This window comes from Mauremys mutica, chromosome 21 (assembly GCF_020497125.1).
Source record: "Mauremys mutica isolate MM-2020 ecotype Southern chromosome 21, ASM2049712v1, whole genome shotgun sequence".
In the NCBI taxonomy this organism is placed as follows: domain Eukaryota; kingdom Metazoa; phylum Chordata; order Testudines; family Geoemydidae; genus Mauremys; species Mauremys mutica.
In genome coordinates, this window is record NC_059092.1 from 22,841,690 (window position 1) to 22,862,785 (window position 21,096).

Here is a 21,096-nt window from a genome sequence, read left to right on the forward strand (position 1 = left end):
TAGCCATTCCCCTGTTAAGGCATCCATGGATTGCTTTAGCCCCTTTTAGCCACAGCCTTGCACTGGGAGCTCATGTTCAGCTGATCACCCCACATGATCATGGGTGCCGGAAGGACTGCAAGAGTGCTGGCCAAGCCCCCAACTGACAGCCTGACCCCTCCAGCTCCCCAGCCCCCAACGGCCTGACCCCTCCAGCTCCCCAGCCCCCAACGGCCTGACCCTCCCAGCTCCCCAGCCCCCATCGGCCTGACCCCTCCAGCTCCCCAGGCCCCAACGGCCTGACCCTCCCAGCTCCCCAGGCCCCCATCGGCCTGACCCCTCCAGCTCCCCAGCCCCCAACGGCCTGACCCCTCCAGCTCCCCAGCCCCCATCGGCCTGACCCTCCCAGCTCCCCAGGCCCCATCCCCCAATGGCCTGACCCTCCCAGATCTCCAGCCCTCACCCCCCAACAGCCTGACCCCTCCAGCTCCCCAGTCCCCATCCCCCAACGGCCTGGCCCTCCCAGCTCCCCAGCCCCTGCCCCACAATGGCCTGACCCTCCCAGATCCCCAGCCCCCTCCTTACCTTACTTTCCCTTCTGACCAGCCTGAAGCCCTCAGGTGACAGGTCCTTCCTGTTTCCCAGACCTGGCAGGTCCCCAGCACCTACTGAAGCCTCTGCTGCAGTTTTGGTAGCCAACAGGTGAGGGCCCAGCTGCCAGTATGTGACTCAGTGCAAAGCGGGACCTTGCTGCTGACCAGCACATGACTTATGAGGAGAAGCTGAGGTCATTGCATGCTCCCTCCCAGCCAGGTTTTAAAGGGGAGAAGGAGACAATGGCCATTTGGGCGCTGGGATCTTTGTAGAAGTTGGGGGCCAGGGCCAAAGTGGTGGAGGAATTAATACTCAAATACCCTACGGAGAGCACGTATGTTTCTTTTGTTAAAAAGTGGGAGGCCCTGGCCCCCTGGCCTCCCCGGTTCCGGCACTGCTGACCATGACTCCAAATTGTTTTCAGAGTCATTGCTGCCCAGGATCGAGCCCCCCTTCTGTAAGTGTGACCAGCATTCTTTGTTGCTAGATATAGACATTTATGTTCAGCCCTGTTAAAGTGCCTGCAGAACCAAAGCCCGGAGCACTTGGCATCAAAGATCCCATGGGACTATTCACATAAACTGGGTCATTATTGCTGGTGTCCTGGACACACTGCAGTTGGCAGTAGTAACTACATTCTTCCTACCTAAATTCCTTCAGTTTAATTGGAGGTGGTGTTCTTCCCTGCCTGTCCTAAAATGTTGTGCAGTTTTGTAGAGAGTGGCTGCTGCATTCCTCCCCAGAGGGGTGAAAGGAATCCTGTGTATACCTGTATTAAGCACTGTGGGATGTGCTGGGATTAACTGCTGCTATTTCTGACATGTGGTATCATGACGCACACGGGCTATATGTGATACCTTGAGTCACTGCAGTTCCTGTGCCTTTGTTCTCTGGCTCCATCTGTCACAAGCGGCACCAGACTAGCCAGGGGACCTGTGTTTCCCTTTCATTTTTCCCAGTGAAACACGTTGGCTCTGCTCGGCATGACTCACAGGCGGGAGATTCATTCCTGTAGCCTGCTAATTGCTTTAATTACCCTCACCAGGCTAATAGCACACAGCTACTGCCAGGGTAATCCAAACAGCTGCTGCCTCTGATTCGAAGTATTAGGAATGACTTATGTTGCAGGGGTCCCCAGAGGTCCCTGCCAAGAGCCAAGGCTCTATTTGCTGGGCTGTACCCACAGCAAGCAAGGCCCTGCCCACAGGGCTTCCAATGCACACAGAGGTGGGACCAGCGAGGGGACAATGTCACGGAGTGTGGGGGAGTCCAGGCCCTGCAACCCCCACTTCCTGCGATTGACTGGGACTCTCAGCCAGCCAGTAACACAGAAGGGTTATTAGACGACAGGAACAGTCCCAAGCAGGGCTTGTAGGTACAACCAGGCCCCTTAGCCAGGTCCCTCTGGGATGGGGGCAAGGATCTTAGACCCCAGACTTGGGGTTCCTGCCTCTTCCCAGCCAGCCCAAAACTGAAACTAAAAACCTCTCCAGCAGGCTCTCTTCCTTTGTCCAGCTTCACTCCCCCCACCTCCCTGCCTGGCTCAGGTTACAGGCTCAGGTCCTGTCCCTCACCTAAAGTCACCCCCTGTTCTCCCATCCCCCACACAGACAGTCCCTACTGCGTCACATCTCTCCCCCCTTCGAGACTGAACCGAGCGGGGTCACTTTGACCAGTGACCTGGGGAAGTTCAGGGCCCCCTCTCTGGGACAGCGCATCCGCTATCAGGTTGGCACTTCCCTTCACATGGACCACGTCCATGTCATAGTCCTGCAGGAGCGGGCTCCACCTCAGGAGCTTGGCATTGGCTCCTTTCATCTGGTGCAGCCAGGTCAGGGGAGAGTGGTCGGTATACACGGTGAAGTGGTGCCCAAAGAGATATGGATCTAGTTTCTTAAGGGCCCACACCATGGCCAGGCATTCCTTCTCGATGGCCACGTAGTTCTGCTCCCGGGGTAGCAACTTCTTGCTCAGGTACACGATGGGGTGTCTCTCCCCCTTTTCATCCTCCTGCATTAACACCACCCCCAGGCCCGTGTCTGAGGCGTCGGTGAACACCATAAAGGGCTTGTCAAAGTCTGGGTTTGCCAGAACTGCGCCACTGACCAGAGCTTCCTTCAGCGCCTGGAGAGCCTCCTGGCACTGCTCGGTCCAGACCACCTTGTCTGGCTTCCCCTTCTTGCACAGCTCAGTGACGGGGGCGGCTATGGCGCTAAAGGGGGGCACGAACCTTCGATAGTACCCCGCCATCCCGATAAAGGCCTGGACCTGCTTTTTGGTTTGGCGAGAGGGCCAGTCTCTGATCACCTCCACCTTGGCTGGTTCCGGCTTTAGGCAGCCACTCCCCACCCGATGGCCCAGATAAGATACTTCAGCCATCCCCACCTTGCACTTCTCCGCCTTTACGGTTAACCCCGCCTCTCGGAGTCAGTCCAGCACTCGTCTAACCTGGGACACGTGGTCCTCCCAGGTCTGGCTAAAGACACAGATGTCGTCAATATACGCCACAGCAAAACTCTCCATCCCCCTCAGTAGCTGATCCACCAGGCACTGGCTTAAGGCTGAAAGGCAGGATCAGAAACTCGTAGAGCCCCAGAGGGGTGATAAAGGCCGATTTCAGCCTGGCATCTGCGTCCAGCGGCACTTGCCAGTAGCCCTTGGTAAGATCCATGGTGGTGAGGTACCGAGTGCCTCCCAGCTTGTCTAGGAGCTTGTCAGGCCTGGGCATGGGGTAGGCATCAGATACGGTGATGGCATTAAGCTTTCGATAGTCCACACAGAACCGGACCGACCCGTCCTTTCTGGGGGCCAGCACCACCGGCGAGGCCCAAGGGCTGGAAGACGGCTGGATCACCCCCAAAGCCAGCATGTCCCTGACCTCTCTTTCCAGGTCCTGGGCAGTTTTACCTGTGACTCCGAAGGGAGAGCATCTTATAGGAGGATGTGACCCGGTCTCCACCGGGTGGACAGTCAAATTAGTGCGTCCAGGCTGGTTGAAAAACAGCTGTCGGTACAGATGCAGCACCGCTCTGATCTTAGCCTGCTGGGCCGGGGTCAGCTGATCAGAGAGGGGAATTGCTTCCAGAGGGGAACAGCTGTTGTCCCAGGGAATAGATCTACTAAAGGGTCAGCTCCCTGCTCCTCCCAATGTCCACACACAGCCAAAACCACATTCCCCCTGGCATAATATGGTTTCATCATATTCACATGGTACACCCGGCAGTGGTGCGCCTGGTTCGCCAGCTCCACCACATAGTTTACCTCATTTAGCTGTTTGACAACCTTGAAGGGACTTTCCCAGGTAGCCTGGATTTTGTTTTTCCTCACGAGGATGAGAACCATCACCTGATCCCCAGTGGCGTAGGCACGGGCTCGCGCCGTGCGGTCATACCAGACCTTCTGCTTCCTCTGGGCTCTGGCCAGATTCTCCCTGGCCTGGCCCATGAGTTCAGCCAGTTTCTCTTGGAAGGTCAAGACATACTCCACCACTGACTCTCCATCGGGAGCGGCCTTCCCCTCCCATTCGTCTCTCATCAGGTCTAGAGGCCTCTTCACCCTCCTGCCGTATAACGTTCGAAAGGCAAAAACCCGTAGACTCCTGGGGCACTTCCCTGTACGCGAACAGCAGGTGAGGTAAGTACTTGTCCCAGTCCTGCGGGTGCTGATTCATAAAGGTTTTCAGCATCATCTTTAGCGTCCCGTTGAACCTCTCCACCAGCCCATTGGACTGAGGGTGATAAGCTGAGGCCCAGGTGTTCCAGACCCCACACTTCTCCCACAAGCACAGGAGCGAGGCCGACATGAAGTTGGACCCTTGGTCTGTCAAGACTTCCTTGGGGAACCCTACTCGGCTGAAGATGGTTAGCAGTGCATCCGCCACAGTGTCTGGCGAAATCCACCACCACCAGAAAAAAGAACAGGAGTACTTGTGGCACCTTAGACACTAACAAATTTATTTCAGCATAAGCTTTTGTGGGCTACAGCTCACTTCTTAGTCACTTCTCACCTTTTTGCGGATACAAACTAACACGGCTACTACTCTGAAACCAGCACCAGAATGTATTTCTTCCCCGACCGCGTCGTCTTACTGAGAGGTCCCACTATGTCCATGGCCACCTTCTGGAAAGGTTCCTCTATGATGGGCAAAGGTCTCAAAGCTGCTTTCCCCTTGTCCTGGGCCTTCCCCACTCTCTGGCAGGGGTCACAGGAGTGGCAATACTGTTGGACCGTAGTAAAGACCCCAGGCCAGTAAAAGTTCTGTAGCAGCCTCTGCCTGGTGCTCCGGATTCCCTGGTGCCCTGCAAGAGAGATGTCATAGGCCAGGTACAGTAGCCTGTGGCGAAACTTCTGGGGGACCACCAGCTGCCTCCGGATCCCCCATGACTCCATTTTCCCTGGGGGAGCCCATTCTTGGTATAGGAACCCCTTCTCCCACAGGAACCTCTCCTGGCAACCTCTCCCCATGGTCTGTACTGCACTGAGTTCAGCCAGGTCCATTAGCTTCTGCAAGGAGGGGTCTTTCTGCAACTCAGCCTGAAACTCAGCAACTGGCGAAGGGATGGGGATTGGCTCCCTCTCGCCGGCTGGGTCTGAAGCCTCAGCCTCCCTGGGTCGTGTCCCTGGGCACCCCCTCCCCTCTGGGGTAGGGTCCTGCACCTCGAGCAAGGTACTTCCCCTGCAGTCAGGGCAGAGTGCCCCTTGCCGGCTCTGGCTACGGGTCACGACTAGGGCACCCTGGGGGTTGCCTGGCCAGTCCTCCAAGTCCCCTCCCCATTAACACCTCAGTGGGCAAATGGTGGTGCACCCCCACTTCCTTGGGGCCCTCCTTGGCCCCTCATTTCAAGTGTACCCTTGCCACAGGCACCTTGAATGGGGTCCCACCCACCCCCATCAGGGTCAGGTAGGTGTTGGGCATCACTCAATCTGGAGCTACCACCTCGGGCCGGGCCAGCGTCACCTCAGCGCCCGTGTCCCAGTACCCAGTGACCTTCCTCCCATCCACCTCCAGGGGAACAAGGCACTTGCTCCGCAGGGACAGCCCCATGCCCACCTTGTAAACCGAGAAACTGGAGTCTGGAGCATCCAGCCCCCCAGAGGAGCTGGCTTGGGGCCCTCCTCTCTCCTGAGCATTTGATAAGCCTACCCCTCGTCCAGCTGGGTCTCTACCTAGTTAACCCTTTGTGAAGGGGGATTGGTCCCTTTATCTGAGAGGGGAAACTGAGGCATGGAAGGCTGTGTGTCACCCATGTCAACAGAGAGCTGAGATGACAACTCTGGGCTCCTAGCTCCAAGACTCTGGCAGGGGCACTAAAGCAGCATCCTAACTCTTGGGGGAGGGGAGTTGGCTCTGGATCAGTGGGGCTGGACAGGGTAGGGGGGCGCAGGCGGCTGGCTGGCCTAGTGCAGTGGTTTTCAAACTTCTTTTCTGAAGAAAATTGTTGATGCCTGCGACCCAACGGAGCTGAGGATGAGAGGTTTGGAGTGTAGGAGGAGCTCAGGGCTGGGGTGCGGGGATGAGTGGTTCCGTTGTGGGAGGGGGCTCTGGGCTGGGGCAGGGGTTTGGGGTTTGGGAGGGAGTCAGGGCTCTGGACTGGGGGTGCAGGCTCTGGGGTGGTGGTGGGGATAAGGGGTTTGAGGTGCAGGAAGGGGCTACAGGGGCTCAGGGCTGGGGCAGGGGATTGGGGTGCAAGGTTGGGACAGTGGCGCAGTGGGGGTGCAAAGGCAGGCTTCCTGCCTGTCCTAGCACCACGGACCACACTGCACCCCAGAAGTGGCCAGTAGCAGGTCTGGCTCCTAGGCAGAGGCGCGCAAGTGGCTCCACGTGGCTCTCACCCACAGGCACTGCCCCCCACCAGCTCCCATTGGGCGGTTCTCGGGGCAGGGGCAGCGCCCAGAGCCCCGTGGCCCCCCCCACCCCGCCACCTACTGCTGCTGGCCACTTCCGGGGCACAGCGCGGTGTCAGGACAGGTAGGGACTAGCCTGCCCTAGCTGGACAGCGCTGCCGATGGGACTTGGAACGGCCCGGTTGGCGGTGCTGACCAGAGCCTGACAGTCCATGACCCAGTACTGGGTCACAGCCTGCAGTCTGAAAACCACTGGCCTAGTGGGTGCTGCTGCCCCGTGCCGAGGGCTGTGTGTGAAACAGCCTTGGTCTGCCGTTCACCTGACCTCTGAGCAGTACTGCTGAGACAGTTGCCCCCTCCCCCATAACTAGGGCGGTATTTGAGGATGCAGGGCTGGGGCTCAGCAGAGAGCTTGGCATGGGCTGAGCTGAGCTGCTGTCTGTTACCGCGCAGGCCTGGGAGCAGGTGGGAGCAGCCTGAGTCTTTCACACACCCAGCTGCTGGGGTACGTTGTGGTGGAGACCCCTGGCCGTCCAGGTGATCTGAAACCAACTCCCTGGCTCCTCTGCACACCCTGGGGCAGGCTGGAGCAGAGAGACCTGCCCCTTGGCACGGCTCTCTCCTGCACCTGGCTCCACGCCTATAAAGTACACATGGAGCTGAGTGCCAGCGAATCCCAGCACCGGGCGAGCCACCGCTCACCTCCATGCCTCCTGGTATCCCGGGGCTGAGGGGGCGGGGGCTGGGGCTGGCTGCTCCACAAGAGCTCAGAGCAGCTGGGGCTTGTGTGGTGCGTGGGGAAGTGCCCCAGGAGAGCCCCAGCCCATCAGGATGGCTCGGCTGCAGCCCTTCTCCTCTGGTGCGCCAGGGCTGCACAGGAGCGACTCAGCCGAGTGCGGCTGGAACGTGAGTCTGGCTCAAGAGCAGCGTCTCGGGCACGCAGTGGCATCAGCATCGGGGACCCTGGGGCCTCCAGCAGCATCCGCCCGTCCTGGCTGGGTTTGCTCGGGTGGTGCCTGACAGTGACCCTGACCCTTGACCACTGGCCCAGAGACGCATGCTGTGGCAGGTCTGCAGGCTGGGGCGACAAGGGCAGGAGGGGACGCACGCCAAAGTGGGTGAATGGGGCTGGGATGCGGGGGAGGCAGTGAGAAGAGCTGGCCTGGAGGGGGATCGGGTGGGTGGGAGGAGCCCCCGAACCAGGCAGGGCTGCTTCCAGTCTAGCTGTTTCCTATGAAGTTCAGGACTCTGTGTTCCAGCCCTTCCGCCCACTCCAGCTGGGAGCTGCTGAGCGCTCAGGGAGCTCTGAGCCGCTGCCAAGACAAGTAATTAAGCACGATTGCTTGTGTTAGAAGGGAAAGTGGTTAACCCTGCACGCCTAGGGGTGAGCAGGGCCCGTACTGTATGTGCGCATGTGGGGTGTGTGTCCAGGAGCACATGTGAATGAGTTCTTGGGGCTGCACGTAGGGCTGTGTGCAATGTGTCTGTAGTTTGCATGTGGGTGTGTGAGGTGGGTGTCTGTGTGCACATGCATATTGGCAGGTGTGTCTATGTTCAGGAGCATGTCTGGGTGCACAAGGGTGTTTATGGGGGGGAGGGGAGATTGTGTGTGTGTGTGTCTCTCTCTCCTTGTGTGTGTGGATTCCTATACGGGTGCATGTGTGTGTTTGGCCATGTGCCTGTGTACACGGCTGTATCTCAACACAGGTGAGTGTATGTTTGTAGCTACGTATCTGTTGGGGGGCTAACCCTGCACACGGGTATCTCAGTAAGTGTCGGGGGGGTTCGCCCATCTAGCAGCTCTGTCCTCTGGTGAGCAAGCTCCCCCTGCCCCCACCCTGTGCTGGTCCCCAAAGGGCAGGGCACAGTGGGGCTCTCCATGTAGTGTCTTGGGAAATCCAGCCCATCGTATCCGAGCCCCATCAATGGGCCAGACAATTCCCACCTGGGACAGGCCAGAACTGCCCCCACCCTGCAGGCTGAGGGGTGCGTGGCCTAAAAGGAGGACAGCTTTCACCCCATTTGGGACAGGGGCTGACGGGCTCGAGCAGGGAGCGTTTCCCCTGGATCACACAGCCAGCGTGATTCACTGACTGCCCCAAGATCAGGCGCAGCTGGGGAGGGAGTCCCCTGGCAGTGGGAGTGTCAGCGGAGGCCTGAGGCCAGCACAGTTACTGAGAGCAGTGGTGGGGCAGATGGGGGGAGTGAGGGCCAGGCTGGGGGCAGGGGCTGGGACCTGGCTGTCTCTGAGTCTCATCAGACCTACCCCTAAAGTCCTCCCCTATCCCAGCCTGCCCTGCCTGAGGTTGATGGGGGCAGCCTGGCTATCCCATGCAGGGTACTGATGGCAGCCCTATGACAATGGGCACCCTAGGCCTGCTGGGATTGCAGCGCAGGGTCTCGGCCCTTCGCCTGATGCAGGCTGCTTTCTCTCTCTTGCAGACGTCAGAGTTGTTTGAGATGATCGAAAAGATGCAGGTGAGTCGCCTCCCTGGAGCTGGGCCCATGGCTGGCTGAGCAGAAGAAAGGAAGGAGGGAAGGTGCAATACGCACTAGGAGGCATGGGCGGGGGGCAGGCGGACTCTGGGGAAGTGGAGGCTGGTTTGGGGAAGGGATTCCCAGCAGGACCCTGCTCTGGGCCCATCTCAGCCCGGGGAGCTCCCTCACACTCCTCCCCCGCCCGGCTGGGATGAGAGATCCGCCAGGGCCCCTGTGTCCCATGGGAGAGCCCAGGCGGGAGCAGCCCTTGAGGCGCAGAGATTGGAGGAGGTTGGACAGGGTGTCGAGTCGGTACGTTCGGCAGAGGCTGTCGCTGTGGCTGGAGCCTAAAGAGCTTTTAACTGAGTTTTTCAGTGTCTCGCTGCAGCTGATTCAATACATTTCTGGAGGGGACGGGCAGGAGTAGGGTCTCCTCTGATGCTGCAGGTTGAGCAGAGCCAGGGAGATGGGGGCCCTGCAAACCCCTAGGGGCTTTCCAGAAAGGCCCTTTGCACTGGGCTCCCCTCGGGAGGGGGTCTCTCTGTGGACCCTGACCTGGGACGGAGGATGAAGCTGCTCCGTCATCCCCTCATGGGATTGGCATGTCTAAGCAGGCTGCTGGCAGTGGCTAAGTCGCCGAGCAGAGGCATCTGCAGGAGCGCGGCCCAGACTGGGAACTGCCCAGCCGGTGCAGCATGCGAAGCCAAGCTCTCCAAGTGAGCAGAGCTGAATGGCTTCCTGGGGCTTCGTAGCCCTGGGACTTGTCCCTGTCCTGATGCACTGCACAGAAACACGACGATTCTAGCAGAGGCTGCGCAGCCACAGTGACAACCAGCGCCCCACCCCCAGCTGTGAGTACATGGACACGCTTGCAGAGATCCTGCCAGGCACTGCCACAGGTGGACACAACCCCCAAGTCCCTCCCACAGCCGTCGACTCAGAGGAGGATACAGAGCAGGGACAGTGACCCACAGCTGCCTGCAGATCTGTGCCAAGCAGGAAGCAGCCCCCACCCGCAGAGCAAACACGCACTCTGGTGCCAGGGCCTGTGCTCGGGGCCACCCACTGACTCTCTCTTCCTTGTTGTCTCTCACAGGGAAGCAGAATGGATGAACAGCGATGCTCCTTCCCACCCCCTCTCAAGGTAGGCCCCAGAGGATGCTGCATGGGGGCAGGGGCATTGGCACTCCCTCCCCCAGCACATCTGGGGTTACCCACTCATGCTGGGATGCCCTCTGCAGTGTCGGGGGGGCCTGTGCTTTGCACCGCCCGGCTGCAGGTGGCTCTGGCGCCCCTTGCTCTCCGTATTGAGCTCAGCGCCCACAAACAAAGGGGCTCTGACTAGAGGCAGAGAAATCGATGCCCCCCTGAGCCCCAGCTCAGGGCTGCTCAGCAGGAGCTGTTCAGGGTTCCCAGCCTCTGCTCTGCCACTGCGCTTTAGTTTGAACACCGACCATCCTTGCTTTTCCAGTCCTACCCAACCCCAGCTCTGCCGACACCCCTCAGTGCTGGCCCGCAGCCTCCTACATAGGAGCTGTCAGCTGCTCTGCGGCGTGGTTTGCTGTTGTGCTCAAGTGGGAAGCAGGATGAGACCATCTGACTCATTCTCCTGGTCACCTCAGTTGGGATTTGAACCCAGATCTCCAAAGGTGACAAGCTAATGCCTTCAGCCAGCAGAGAGCAGCTCCAGCTGGGATGGGCGTCCCTGAGAGCCATCACCTGTTCCCGGGGGGGCTGACTGTAGCGTGTTCACCCTGTCTTCAGCAGCTGTGCGGGAGCCCAGTGGCCGTGGAGACGTCCCTGCCGGGCTGTCGGCAGGAGAAGGGACAGCTGATTGACAGAGCAAGGGGAAACAATAAGCACCTTGGGATGCGCAGCGGGCGGCACAGTTCATTGGCCTGACCACATGCTACCCACAGCGGCACTCAGGGCCGCCCAGAGGGGGGGGCAAGAGGGGCAATTTGCCCCAGGCCCCGAGCCCCACAGGGGGCCCCACGAGAGTTTTCGGGGGCCCTGGAGCGGGGTCCCTCACTCACTCCGGGGGGCCCGGAAAACTCTCGCGGGGCCGGGCGCAGGAGCTTCTTCGCTCCCGGTCTTTGCCGGCGGGGGGGGGGTCCTTCCGCTCCGGGGCGGAACAACCCCCCGCTGGCGAATTACCACCGAAGCGGGACCCGCCGCCGACGTGCAGCCCGGTCTTTGGCGGTAATTCGGCGGCGGGGGGCCCCTTCCGTTCTGGGATCCGCCGCCGAAGTGCCCCGAAGATCCGCGGCGGGGCCCCCCTCCGCCGAATTACCGCCGAAGACCGGGCTGCACTTCGGCGGCGGGTCCTGCTTCGGCGGCAATTCGGCGGCGGGGGGGTCCCCGCCGCGGGTCTTCGGGGCACTTCGGCGGCGGGTCCCGGAACTGAAGGGCCCCCCGCCGCCGAAGACCCCAGGCCCCTGGAATCCTCTGGGCGGCCCTGATGGCACTCATCAGTGTCACTGCTGATCTGAATGTTCAGCCTTTAATGAGGTCCTGTGGGTCACCAGTGACCTGTCTGGCTTTGTTCCTCGATCACCTTCGCAGGAGGCTGGTGTCTGGTGGGTCCTGCCTGCCCCATCACAGATATTTGCACAATGAGGCGTCCCATTATTGTGCACCAGTGCAGCTCCCCTGGTGGTAGAGACCTGTCTACACTACAGCTTCCACTACCAGTACGCACCCCAAAGTGCTCTGCTCTCTGAGCAACATCCCCCAGGGGAGATGTGGATGCTGGGCTTTAAGGATAAGCCTCTTCTCTGTCTGGCAGGTCCTTGAAGGAAGGAAGGAAGGGCAGGCCTGGCTGGGGGGGCGAGGCCCAGGGCAGGCCTGGCTGGGGGGGTGGGGCCCAGGGCAGGCCTGGCTGGGGGGGCAGGGCCCAGGGAGGGCAGCAGCAGGCCTGGCTCTCACACAAGGTGGACTCTCCCAGTCGATGATCCTCTGCTATGTTTGTCTTTTTCAGACCGAAGAGGATTATATCCCGTATCCCAGCGTCCATGAGGTAATGGAGGTGCCCACGCTCTGCCTGTGTCATATTTACCTTGCTGTGGAGCCCAGAGCCCAGTCCGGGGTGCTGCGCAGACCCCAGGGCTTGGTCTCTGCCCCAAGGAGCTTTCAGTCTAAGGAGACGTGTGACAAAGGCAGGGTGGGGCCTGCTCTGCCCAGCCACCAGCGTCTGGCATTGCAGCAGGGCAGGTCTAGAGGAGGGCAGTGGCCAACCTAGGATGGGAGTCCCTGGGAAGGCACCGAGTGACTGGGATGAAGAGGCGGGCGGGGTAGGGAGTGCAGGGGACGAGCAGGGAGGGGCGGGCTGTTCTGCTGATCTTCCCCTTGCCCTGCCAGACCAGCGCCTGAGTCTTGCAGCGGTTGGCCGGCCCTGCCAGATCACAGGGTACACCCTGGGCACTCGTAGGGATGGCGCCAACCCCCAGGGGGTGCTGGTAAATCCCCCAGCTCCCCAGGGATCTCGGCGGGCATGTAGCACCGGGGGGGTGGGGGGGGTGGCGTGGAAAGGATGGACGTGGTTACTAGGCCAGGGTACTAAGGCCAAGGCTCCATCGTGTAGGGAAAGGGCTTCAGGGTCTTTAACAACCATTAGCCTGCCTGCCCTGCCTTAGCAACTGGCAGAGGCGTCCATCCCTCCAGCAGCAGGCTGGGGCATTGCTTCAATAGAAACCAAGAGGGAAGCGCCTCCTGTTGAAATTCAGCTGCCTCCCCATCAGCCAGTTCCTGCACAGACATCCCAGGCCCTTCGCTGGCTGGTTTCCTAGGGAGCTGCTAAGTGTCAGGTCGCTCTGAGAACAAGCTGCAGCTCTTTGATCGCACTTTGCACCCAGAGTTCTTCAGGTGCTTTACAGCCCCCTTTTACAGATAGGGAAACTGAGGCATGGAGGGGGCAGGGACTTGCCAAGGTCACTCCACAGGCCAGGGGCAGAGCTGGGAACAGACCTAAGTCTTCTGAGGCCCAGGCCAGTGCGCTAAGCACTAGTCCCTACTATCTTGCTCCAAGGCAAGTTATGAGGTAAGAGGGTTCAGTGCACCCCTCTTTTGGAAGCCTCCTGGTGAGCCAACATAGGGTCTGTCCCCAGCTGTGTGGGGCTGGGCTAGGATCCTAGCAGATCTCCTAAGCTATGCAGCATCTGGCCTGGCCAGGCTGTGCATGGGTGAGCAGGGAGTGGTGGTGATTAGCTAGCACTGGGTGCTCTTCTCCCTGACTGGCCCAGCATGGCGCTGCGGGGTGCTGTGCTCCTGGCAGCGCTGCCTTTTGGATGTAAAACCAAGCCCCTCCGCAGTTTGCAGTGTTGGTCCCTGGCTATTAGAGAGCCACGGGGGAGGGGAGACCTTTCATCACCTCAGAGTGCAGGAGCTGGCCCAATGAAAGATGTTCCCTCACCCCGTTGTGTCAGTGCTGAGCCTGTGCTCGCTATGGGCCTGGTTCCAGACAGTGAGCACTGTCCTGACTCCCTCAGTGCCCTCCCGGCTTCCCATTCCTCCACTGTGCCCTTGGCTGCTGCCTCGGGCCCCCAAGGCTGGCGGGCCGAACACTTCGTTTGCGAAGGCCCTTGGGCTCCTTCGGAAGAGTGGCATTGTAGAAACCCTAGGTGCATGCTCCACGGGGCTGTGGGTCTCCATACCAGGATTGCGGCGCTGCTCTGGGAAGCCGGTCAGCGTTCCTCAGTGCAGTTTCCTGGGCTTCCCTCTCTCTTCAGGTACTGGGGCGCGAGGGGCCGTTCCCCCTCATCCTGCTTCCACAGTTCGGGGGCTACTGGATCGAAGGCACCAACCATGAGCTGACCGGCATCCCTGAAACCGAGTCGCTCCCGTCTCCAACCTCCAAGGGGAAACTGGAATGTAACCACATGGCCAGGATCTACAGGAAGCATTTCCTGGGCAAGGTAGGCATCCCTTCCCCACTCACCCCCCCGCCCCAGCCCAGCGGGAAGATGATCCAGGCGCTCGCCATGCGCTGCCTTTAGCGCAGACTGGCTGTTCTCCAGCCCTTTGCTGGTGATTCCCCGCCCAGACCGGTTTCCTTGGCTCCAGGGACTCAGACTCCCCCTGGTTTCAATGGACGTTGGAGCAGGCTCATACTGGGTCTCTGTTTCATTTGCAGGCTGGGGACAGGCCATGCTGGGGCTAACTCATGTGCTCTCTGTCCCTGGAACAACCCAGCCGAGCCCCATCGGGCCCCCCAAGGAAGCCATGTAGCAAATTTCCTGTGTGAACAGGACGGGGGGACTGGATTTGTGGGAATCGAACAAGGAAAAGAACTTGACTCCTGTCTGCAGAGAGGGGCTTGGGGAAGGCAATGGTGACATGGGACATCTCGCCATCGGGGGCCCCCGGGATGTCCCACTGTCAGGGCTCTTTAACACACAAACCACAGTCTGATTTCAGATCCCCCAAGAGCCCTGCCTTGCCCAGCTCCCTGCCCCACCTCCCAGGCCCACAGCCCCCCAGCGGCTCCCGCAGTTCACCAGCTCCCAGGTGACACGCAGCTGGGGACTAGCCAGTTTCATGGGGCTCAGGGGGTGGAGCGGATACTGCTAGTGTTTGGATCCAGTTTAGGGGTCTGGTTAGTCATTGTGCTGAGGCCCCTTTAAGATGCTCTGGGGGCGTAAAGGGGCCTTTAAGGGAGCAGAAAAGACTTCCTGAAAAGCCACCCTGTGCGGGGGCCTCCCTGAGCAGTACGGAGCTGGTGTCAGGGCTCTGTGCCAGCCGTGCTCCAGCCCTGGCATAGGGGGTGGGTTGGGAGCATGGTTGGCATTTGCTGCTCTACAGCAGTTCGCTGTTTCCCAGGGTCCCTCCACCCCACTCCAAGGGCTGGGCAGGTCACCAAAAAGGGGGAGTTCAAAGCTGGCTTCAGGCCTCTCCCTGCCCCCCACATGCACAGAACTGGGGTACCTGAGGGCGGGTGAGGCTGGCACCGTCTCTAGCCCCCGCAGGCCGGATCACAGGATCCTGCTAGTGCTGCTAGTTGCTGAGAAAAAGCTGCATGGCTAGAATAGCAGCACTCCTCTGTTGTCCTCAGTCAAACAGGCCTAAGCCTGGGAAAGCCCATGCGGTAGCCTGAGGCCCCTGGGCTCTCCTTCAGGGTGTGGGCTGCAGTCCCGGGCTCTGTTTGACCAAGGTTCTCACGCTGTTTGCTGGAGTACTTACAACCTGTTGCTTTTCTGCACCCCTTGCTGCTGGGATGAATTTCCTGGCACCTGCACACAGCGTGTCTCTTCCGTGGCTCTGAGCCATGCTAGCACCCTCCTCCAATGGCGAGAGCAGGCCCCCTGATTGCCTTGCTGCATCCCTTCTGCTCCCGCTGTTCCAGCAGAGCATTGTGCTGGGGCCTTGTTTACATGCCGTACAGCTCCGGCTGTATCGGCCCCGTGGACTCAGCTGTTTGTTTGCACTGTGCTCCTCCCTACCCTGGCAGCACTCTGGGGATTGCGGCACGCTGGAGCGCGTTGCTGGCTGCGTCACGGTGTTTTGGGCAGCGCTGGTGTCCTGGTGGGGAGAAATGTTCTGGGGAAAGGGTGTGAGGCCCCCAGCAGTGCTTTGTCCCCAGTCGCTGCATGTCCCCAGTCGCTTGGCATGAGTCAGGGCTACCCATGGTTAAGCCCTCTGGAATGGTCCCAGGGATGGTGCTCAAATCCAGGCATGGGATTGGCAGCCCAAGCTCTGCCGGTGTGGGAAACCTACACAGCCTTTGGGGTGGGGATGGCCCATACCGCTCTGGGGTTTGCGCCCCGTGTGTCGGCCCTTCCATCTCCCCATGGGCCAGGCTGACCCATTGCATCGCGATCACAGAGGGGTGGATCCCACAACGCAGCTGCTCTGGGTGCCCCTCACTTGGGAAAGGCCTGTGGTGCCGCTGTGTTAGAGCGTCTGAGCCCCCCTGCAGGGCACCTCCAGGTCCCGGCCTGCCCTGGTTCATGCAGCCAGTAGTTGAGGGAGCTGTGGCATGAAGGGGTGCCCCATTGGCAGCTGGGAATGGCTTGTTGGCCAAGTTCACCTGCAGCTGGTGGGGAAGTGGGAGCAGCAGCCTAGACTGCTTGGGGTTCCCCAGGTGCATCCCCTACCTGTGCTGCCCACTGGTCTCTGGGGCTTGTCGGGTCCCTGGCTCTGTTGACCCCTGACCCTGCAGCAGGCCGTGGAGGGGCATGAGGTGTTGACAGACCCTGTGGGACATCTCCAGGCCATGGGGTCCTGCTCCGAGTCCCAAGGCAGGGTCTCTGCAGGACATGCCAGCCTGGCCCAGCAGCCTGTGGGGGGCAGCGCTCAGCATGCCGGGGAGTGGAAGGGACGTGTGCCTCTTACAAGATGCTCCTGAGCTGGAGTAGCCGACATGGGACCCGTCAGCCACTTGCAGCCCCCTGCTCTCCCGCGCATGGTGGCAGGTGTCTGACCTGCTGCCTGAGCCTAACCGCCCCCCACCCCCCACACACACTTCCTTGGTCACCAGCTGGCCCTCACCTGCCAGGCTGTGCAAGGCCCTAGCCAGAAAACTGCCCCTCCCTCCCTCCCTCTGTCGCCAGGAGGTGCCCAGGCCCTGTGGGGGGCACCCCATCCTGCCCAGCGCTGGGGCCCAAGGGGCAGAAATCCTTCGCTCCTGCTCCCGGGAATCAGGCTGTCGTGTGAGCCCAGGAGGGCAGCCGTTACCCCAGAGGGCACAAACTCTGTCCCCGCACCAGAGACGGGACCAAAGAGCTATGCCCACCCCTGCTGGGAGGCTGAGCTCTGGTCTCTCAGTGGCTCATCTGTTTTTCCCCAGGAGCACTTTAACTACTACTCCCTGGACACAGCACTGGGCCACCTCGTCTTCTCCCTCAAGTATGATGTCATTGGTGACCAGGAGCACCTGCGGCTGCTGCTCAGGTGAGTGCGGGGCCCTCTGTGTCCCTGGGGCAATGCCCGAGCCACAGGGGCCTGGATAGTGCCAGGGGCCAGGCGCCAAGGCTCTCGGGGGGCCCAGCCAGGTCCTGTGACACCCTCGTCTCTTCTTGCAGGACCAAGTGCCGAACCTACCACGATGTCATCCCCATCTCCTGCCTGACCGAGTTCCCCAACATCGTGCAGATGGCCAAGGCAGGTACCTCGGTGGGACCCTTCCAGCTCCATGGGCTGAGCCTCTACCCTGATCTCACTCAGCCCTTGTGCAGGCCAGGCCCTGTTTCCCTGCCTCAGGGCTGAGGAGAGCGCCGGGCCGTGGGGGCCAGTTAGTGCCCTGTGGCTGGGGTCATTCCTGGCTTCAGCAGGGGTCCATTTATCTGCAGCCTGCCTGGTGACCGTGGCCGGCAGGCCGAGGCACTGTGGCCGTACGGCCCATTCTCTCTCAGGGCGCTGAGGTTGATAGCCTGGTGGGGGGCAGGGGCTGGGCTGGGGCTGTCACGGAGTGTGGGGGAGTCAGAGCCCTGCACCCCCGGCTTTCTGGGATTCACCGTGGCTCTCAGCCAGCCAGTAAAACAGAAGGTTTATTTAGACAATGGACACAGTCCAAAACAGGTCTTGCCGGTACAAACAACAGGACCCCCTTTAGTTAGGTCCATCTGGGGGCCCCAGGGAGGCCACAGCCCTGTTGGTCGGGTCGCCCCTCTCTTTCCCAGCCAGCTCCAAACTGAAACTCCCTCCAGCCTCTCACTCAGCCTCCCCCCAGCTCCTCCCCCAGCCTTTGTGTCCTTTGTCCAGTTTCCTGGGCAGAGGTGTTACCTGGCCTCCAACCCCCCTCCTGGGTTCTTAGGTTACATGCTCAGGTATCCTCCCTTCCCCAATGCAGGCAGTCCCAGCAAAACTCCCCTGCAACCTTCCCAGGTCAATACTCCCCACTCAGCATTCACATAACACAGCAAGAACATTCCCACTTCGTCACATCTCTCCCCTCTTTGAGACCGAACTGAGCAGGGTCACTTCAGCCAGTGACTGAAGTTGGAACAAACCCACGTTCCCATGGACACCCCAGCATCCCCCCCTTCCTGGGGGAGAATTACACCAGGCCCTTCCAGTTTCCCGCCCCCCCTTAGGTCGGGTGTGCTTGAGGGCACTCGTAGTCCGCATGTGGGAAGGCTAATGCGGCCCGTGCCTTTTCCACCCCAATACCCCTGGGGTTCAAACTGGGATGGGGTCTTTTCCCAGCGTTCCAGTCTGGAGGGCTGTGATTTGGGCTCTCTTGGTTAAGAGCCCCCCTTTTTACCTTGGCCACCCTCTGGAAAGGCTCCTCTATGCTGGGCAAGGGTCCTAAAGCTGTTTTCCCCTTGTCCCTTCCCCACCCGCTGGCAGGGGTCACACGATTGGCAGTACTGTCGGACAGTAATAAAGACCCCAGGCCAGTAAAAGTTCCGTAGCAGCCTCTGCTGGGAACGCCAGATTCCCTGGTGCCCTGAGAGGGGAATGTCATGGGCCTGGCATAGCAGCTCGTGGTGATACTTCCAGGGTACCACCAGCTGCCTCCTGATTCCCCATAACTTCATTTCCCATTCTCGGTACAGGAACCCCTTCTCCCACAGGAACCTTTCCCAGCAACCTCCCCCCATGGTCTGTACCACACCGAGGTCGGCCAGGTCCCTTATCTTCCGCAAGGAGGGATCTTTCTGCAAGTCGTCCTGGAGCTCAGCAGCTGGGACAGGCATGGGGACCTGCTCCCTCTCGCCGGCTGGGTCCGAAGCCGCAGCCTCCTTGAGCTGTGTCCCTGGGCGTTCCCTCCCCACCAGGTTAGGGTCCTGCGCCTCGGGCAACGTACCCGACCTCAAGGTGCAGTGTCCCTTGCAGGCTCTGGCTACGGGTCACAACCAGGGCAGTTCTCCATGTCCCCCCCCCCCCCCATTAACACCTCAGTGGGCAAATGGTGGTGCACCCCCACTTCCTTGGGGCCCTCCTTGTCCCCCCATTTCAAGTGTACCCTCGCCACGGGCACCGTGAATGGAGTCTTGCCCACCCCTGTCAGGATCAGATAGGTGTTGGGCATCACCTCATCTGGAGCTACCACCTCGGGCCGGGCCAGCGTCACCTCAGCGCCCATGTCCCAGTATCCAGAGACTTTCCTCCCATCCACCTCCAGGGGAACAAGGCACTCGCTCCGCAGGGACAGCCCCGCGCCCACCCTGTACACGGAGAACCTGGTGTCCGGAGCATCCAGCTCTGCAGAGAAGTTGGCCTGGGGCCCTCCTCCCTCCTGAGCAGTTGATAAGCTGCCAGCCCCCCTTGCCTGGGAAACCTGCCCACCGTCTGGCTGGGTCTCTACCCAGTTAACCCTCTGTAGGTTTGGTCTGCCCAGTCTGTCCCTGAGCCTGGGGCACTGGGTCCATATATGGCCTTTCTGGCCACAGTAATAGCAGCCCATGTCTCATTGGTCCCCTCAAGCCGGTCGGTTGGCCCTGACACCAGATGTTCCCCTTGGGAGGGGGTTCTCCATGTTTCCCCTATGGGAGGTCCCAGGGTCACTCTCTTCCTGCATCATGGCGGATCTGTTCCTTTGAGACTCCTCCCTGCCACCCCCTGACCGGCTCTTCACAAACTCATCGGCCAGCCACCTGCATGTCGTGGGTTCTCTGGCTTTTTGTCCCTCAACCCCAGCCTCAGGTCGGATGGGCACCGCTCATACAGTTGCTCTAGTACGATCAGTTTAACCAGGTCCCCCTTCATCTAGGCCCCATCTGCCCACTTGCTGGCATATCCCTCTATGCAGATGGCTAGTTGCAGATATGAGACCTCAGGGGTTTTATCCTGACCCCGGAACCTTTCCCGGTACATCTCAGGAGTCAGCCCAAACTCGCATAGCAGGGCCTTTTTGGAATAGTTCGTAGTCCCCTTTCTCTGCCCTTTCCAGCTGGCGGTACAATGCCATGGCGTTGGGGTCCAGTAAGGGGGTGAGAACCTGGAGCCTGTCTGCAGGATCTACCTGGTGCAGCTCGCAGGCCGTCTCAAAGGCACCCAGGAAGTCACCCATGTCCTCCCCCTCCTTACGCTGGGCCAGGATGGACTTATCAAAGCTCCACGCAGTCCTGGGTCCCCCTCACTCACCACAGCCAGGGGCCCGCTGCCCCCCAGCCTCACCAGTTCCAGTTCATGTTGCCTCTGTCTCTCTTCATGCTGCCTCTGTCTCTCTTTCTCCTCCAGTTCATGCTGCCTTTGTCTCTCTTCATGCAGTCTCTGTTTTTCGTGATCCTCCAGCTCTCTCATTTTTAGCTCTCTCTGCCATTTCAGCCGCTTCCAGTCCACGGATGCCGAGCGTCGCCGGGACGATCCCCTGCTGGCCGTGGGTGTCACGGTGCCCTCGGTATTTGCTGGGCTCCTCCCCGCCCTTCCCCTAGGCATAGGCAGGGGGGGTCTCGGGAAGCCCTCAGCCGCTGGTTGACCAATCCCAGCTGGGACAGACACTGGTGTCTGCGCTGCATCTGCCAGGCTGCTTCCCTCAGAGACAGGGATCAGTTCAGTCGAGCGGTCTCCCTCCTCCAGCTGGGCAATCAGCTGTTCTTTGGTGCGCCTCCCAATGCGCAGCCCCCTCTGCTTGCACAGCTCCACCAGGTCGCTCTTAAGGCGCTTGGCAAACCTCTTCCTGCTGGCCACTCGCAGGCCTGGGTGCTCGCCACTCCCAACGGTTTCCAGGGAGATCCCTAGTGTGCCAGCCCTTCTCGAGGTCACCACCTCTCCGCCCTGGGACCGCTCGCTGCAGTCCCCAAGCGGACTCTGTTACTGCAAAAGTCCTTCTCGCTGGTCACACACTCCCAGGGTTTAATCGCCCCCTGAAACCGTCCCTCGCTGACTCTTCAGCACGCCTGGTCCCCATCAGTCCCCCTTGGTTTTACTGCTCCCCAGTCACTTACTGCAGGAAGCGCCATCCACAGGGTGCAGTAGATCCCACCACTGGCACCAGTTGTCACGGAGCGTGGGGGAGTCAGAGCCCTGCACCCCCAGCTTTCTGGGATTCACCATGACTCTCAGCCAGCCAGTAAAACAGATGCAGGCAGCCCCAAACTCCCCTGCAACCTTCCCAGGTTAATACTCCCCACTCAGCATTCACAAAACATATCAAGAACATTCCCACTTTGTCACAGGGGCACACATACAACCCCCCACCTTGCTCCCGAAGGGAGCCTGAGAGAACAGAGAGTGTCACCCTGAAATCCCAACACGTGGGCTTTGGCTGCTCCCATCCAGCAGGGGGCAGTAGTACACGCTTCCCTCCTCCTCCCCCCG

The 21,096-nt window shown here is 60.3% G+C and overlaps 1 protein-coding gene across 3 annotated transcripts in view; it reads left to right on the forward strand.

Annotated features, from left to right (window-relative positions):
• The window catches only part of LOC123354277 (RAP1 GTPase activating protein), a 172,573-nt gene that overhangs the window by 106,314 nt on the left and 45,163 nt on the right, over positions 1-21,096 (forward strand). For all 3 annotated transcript variants that reach the window (XM_044996127.1, XM_044996125.1, XM_044996126.1), the window contains exons 4-9: positions 8,860-8,895; positions 9,992-10,039; positions 11,876-11,914; positions 13,623-13,808; positions 16,679-16,782; positions 16,914-16,992. In XM_044996127.1, coding sequence (XP_044852062.1) covers positions 8,860-8,895; positions 9,992-10,039; positions 11,876-11,914; positions 13,623-13,808; positions 16,679-16,782; positions 16,914-16,992 — 492 coding nt within the window. The remainder of the gene's footprint in view (positions 1-8,859; positions 8,896-9,991; positions 10,040-11,875; positions 11,915-13,622; positions 13,809-16,678; positions 16,783-16,913; positions 16,993-21,096) is intronic.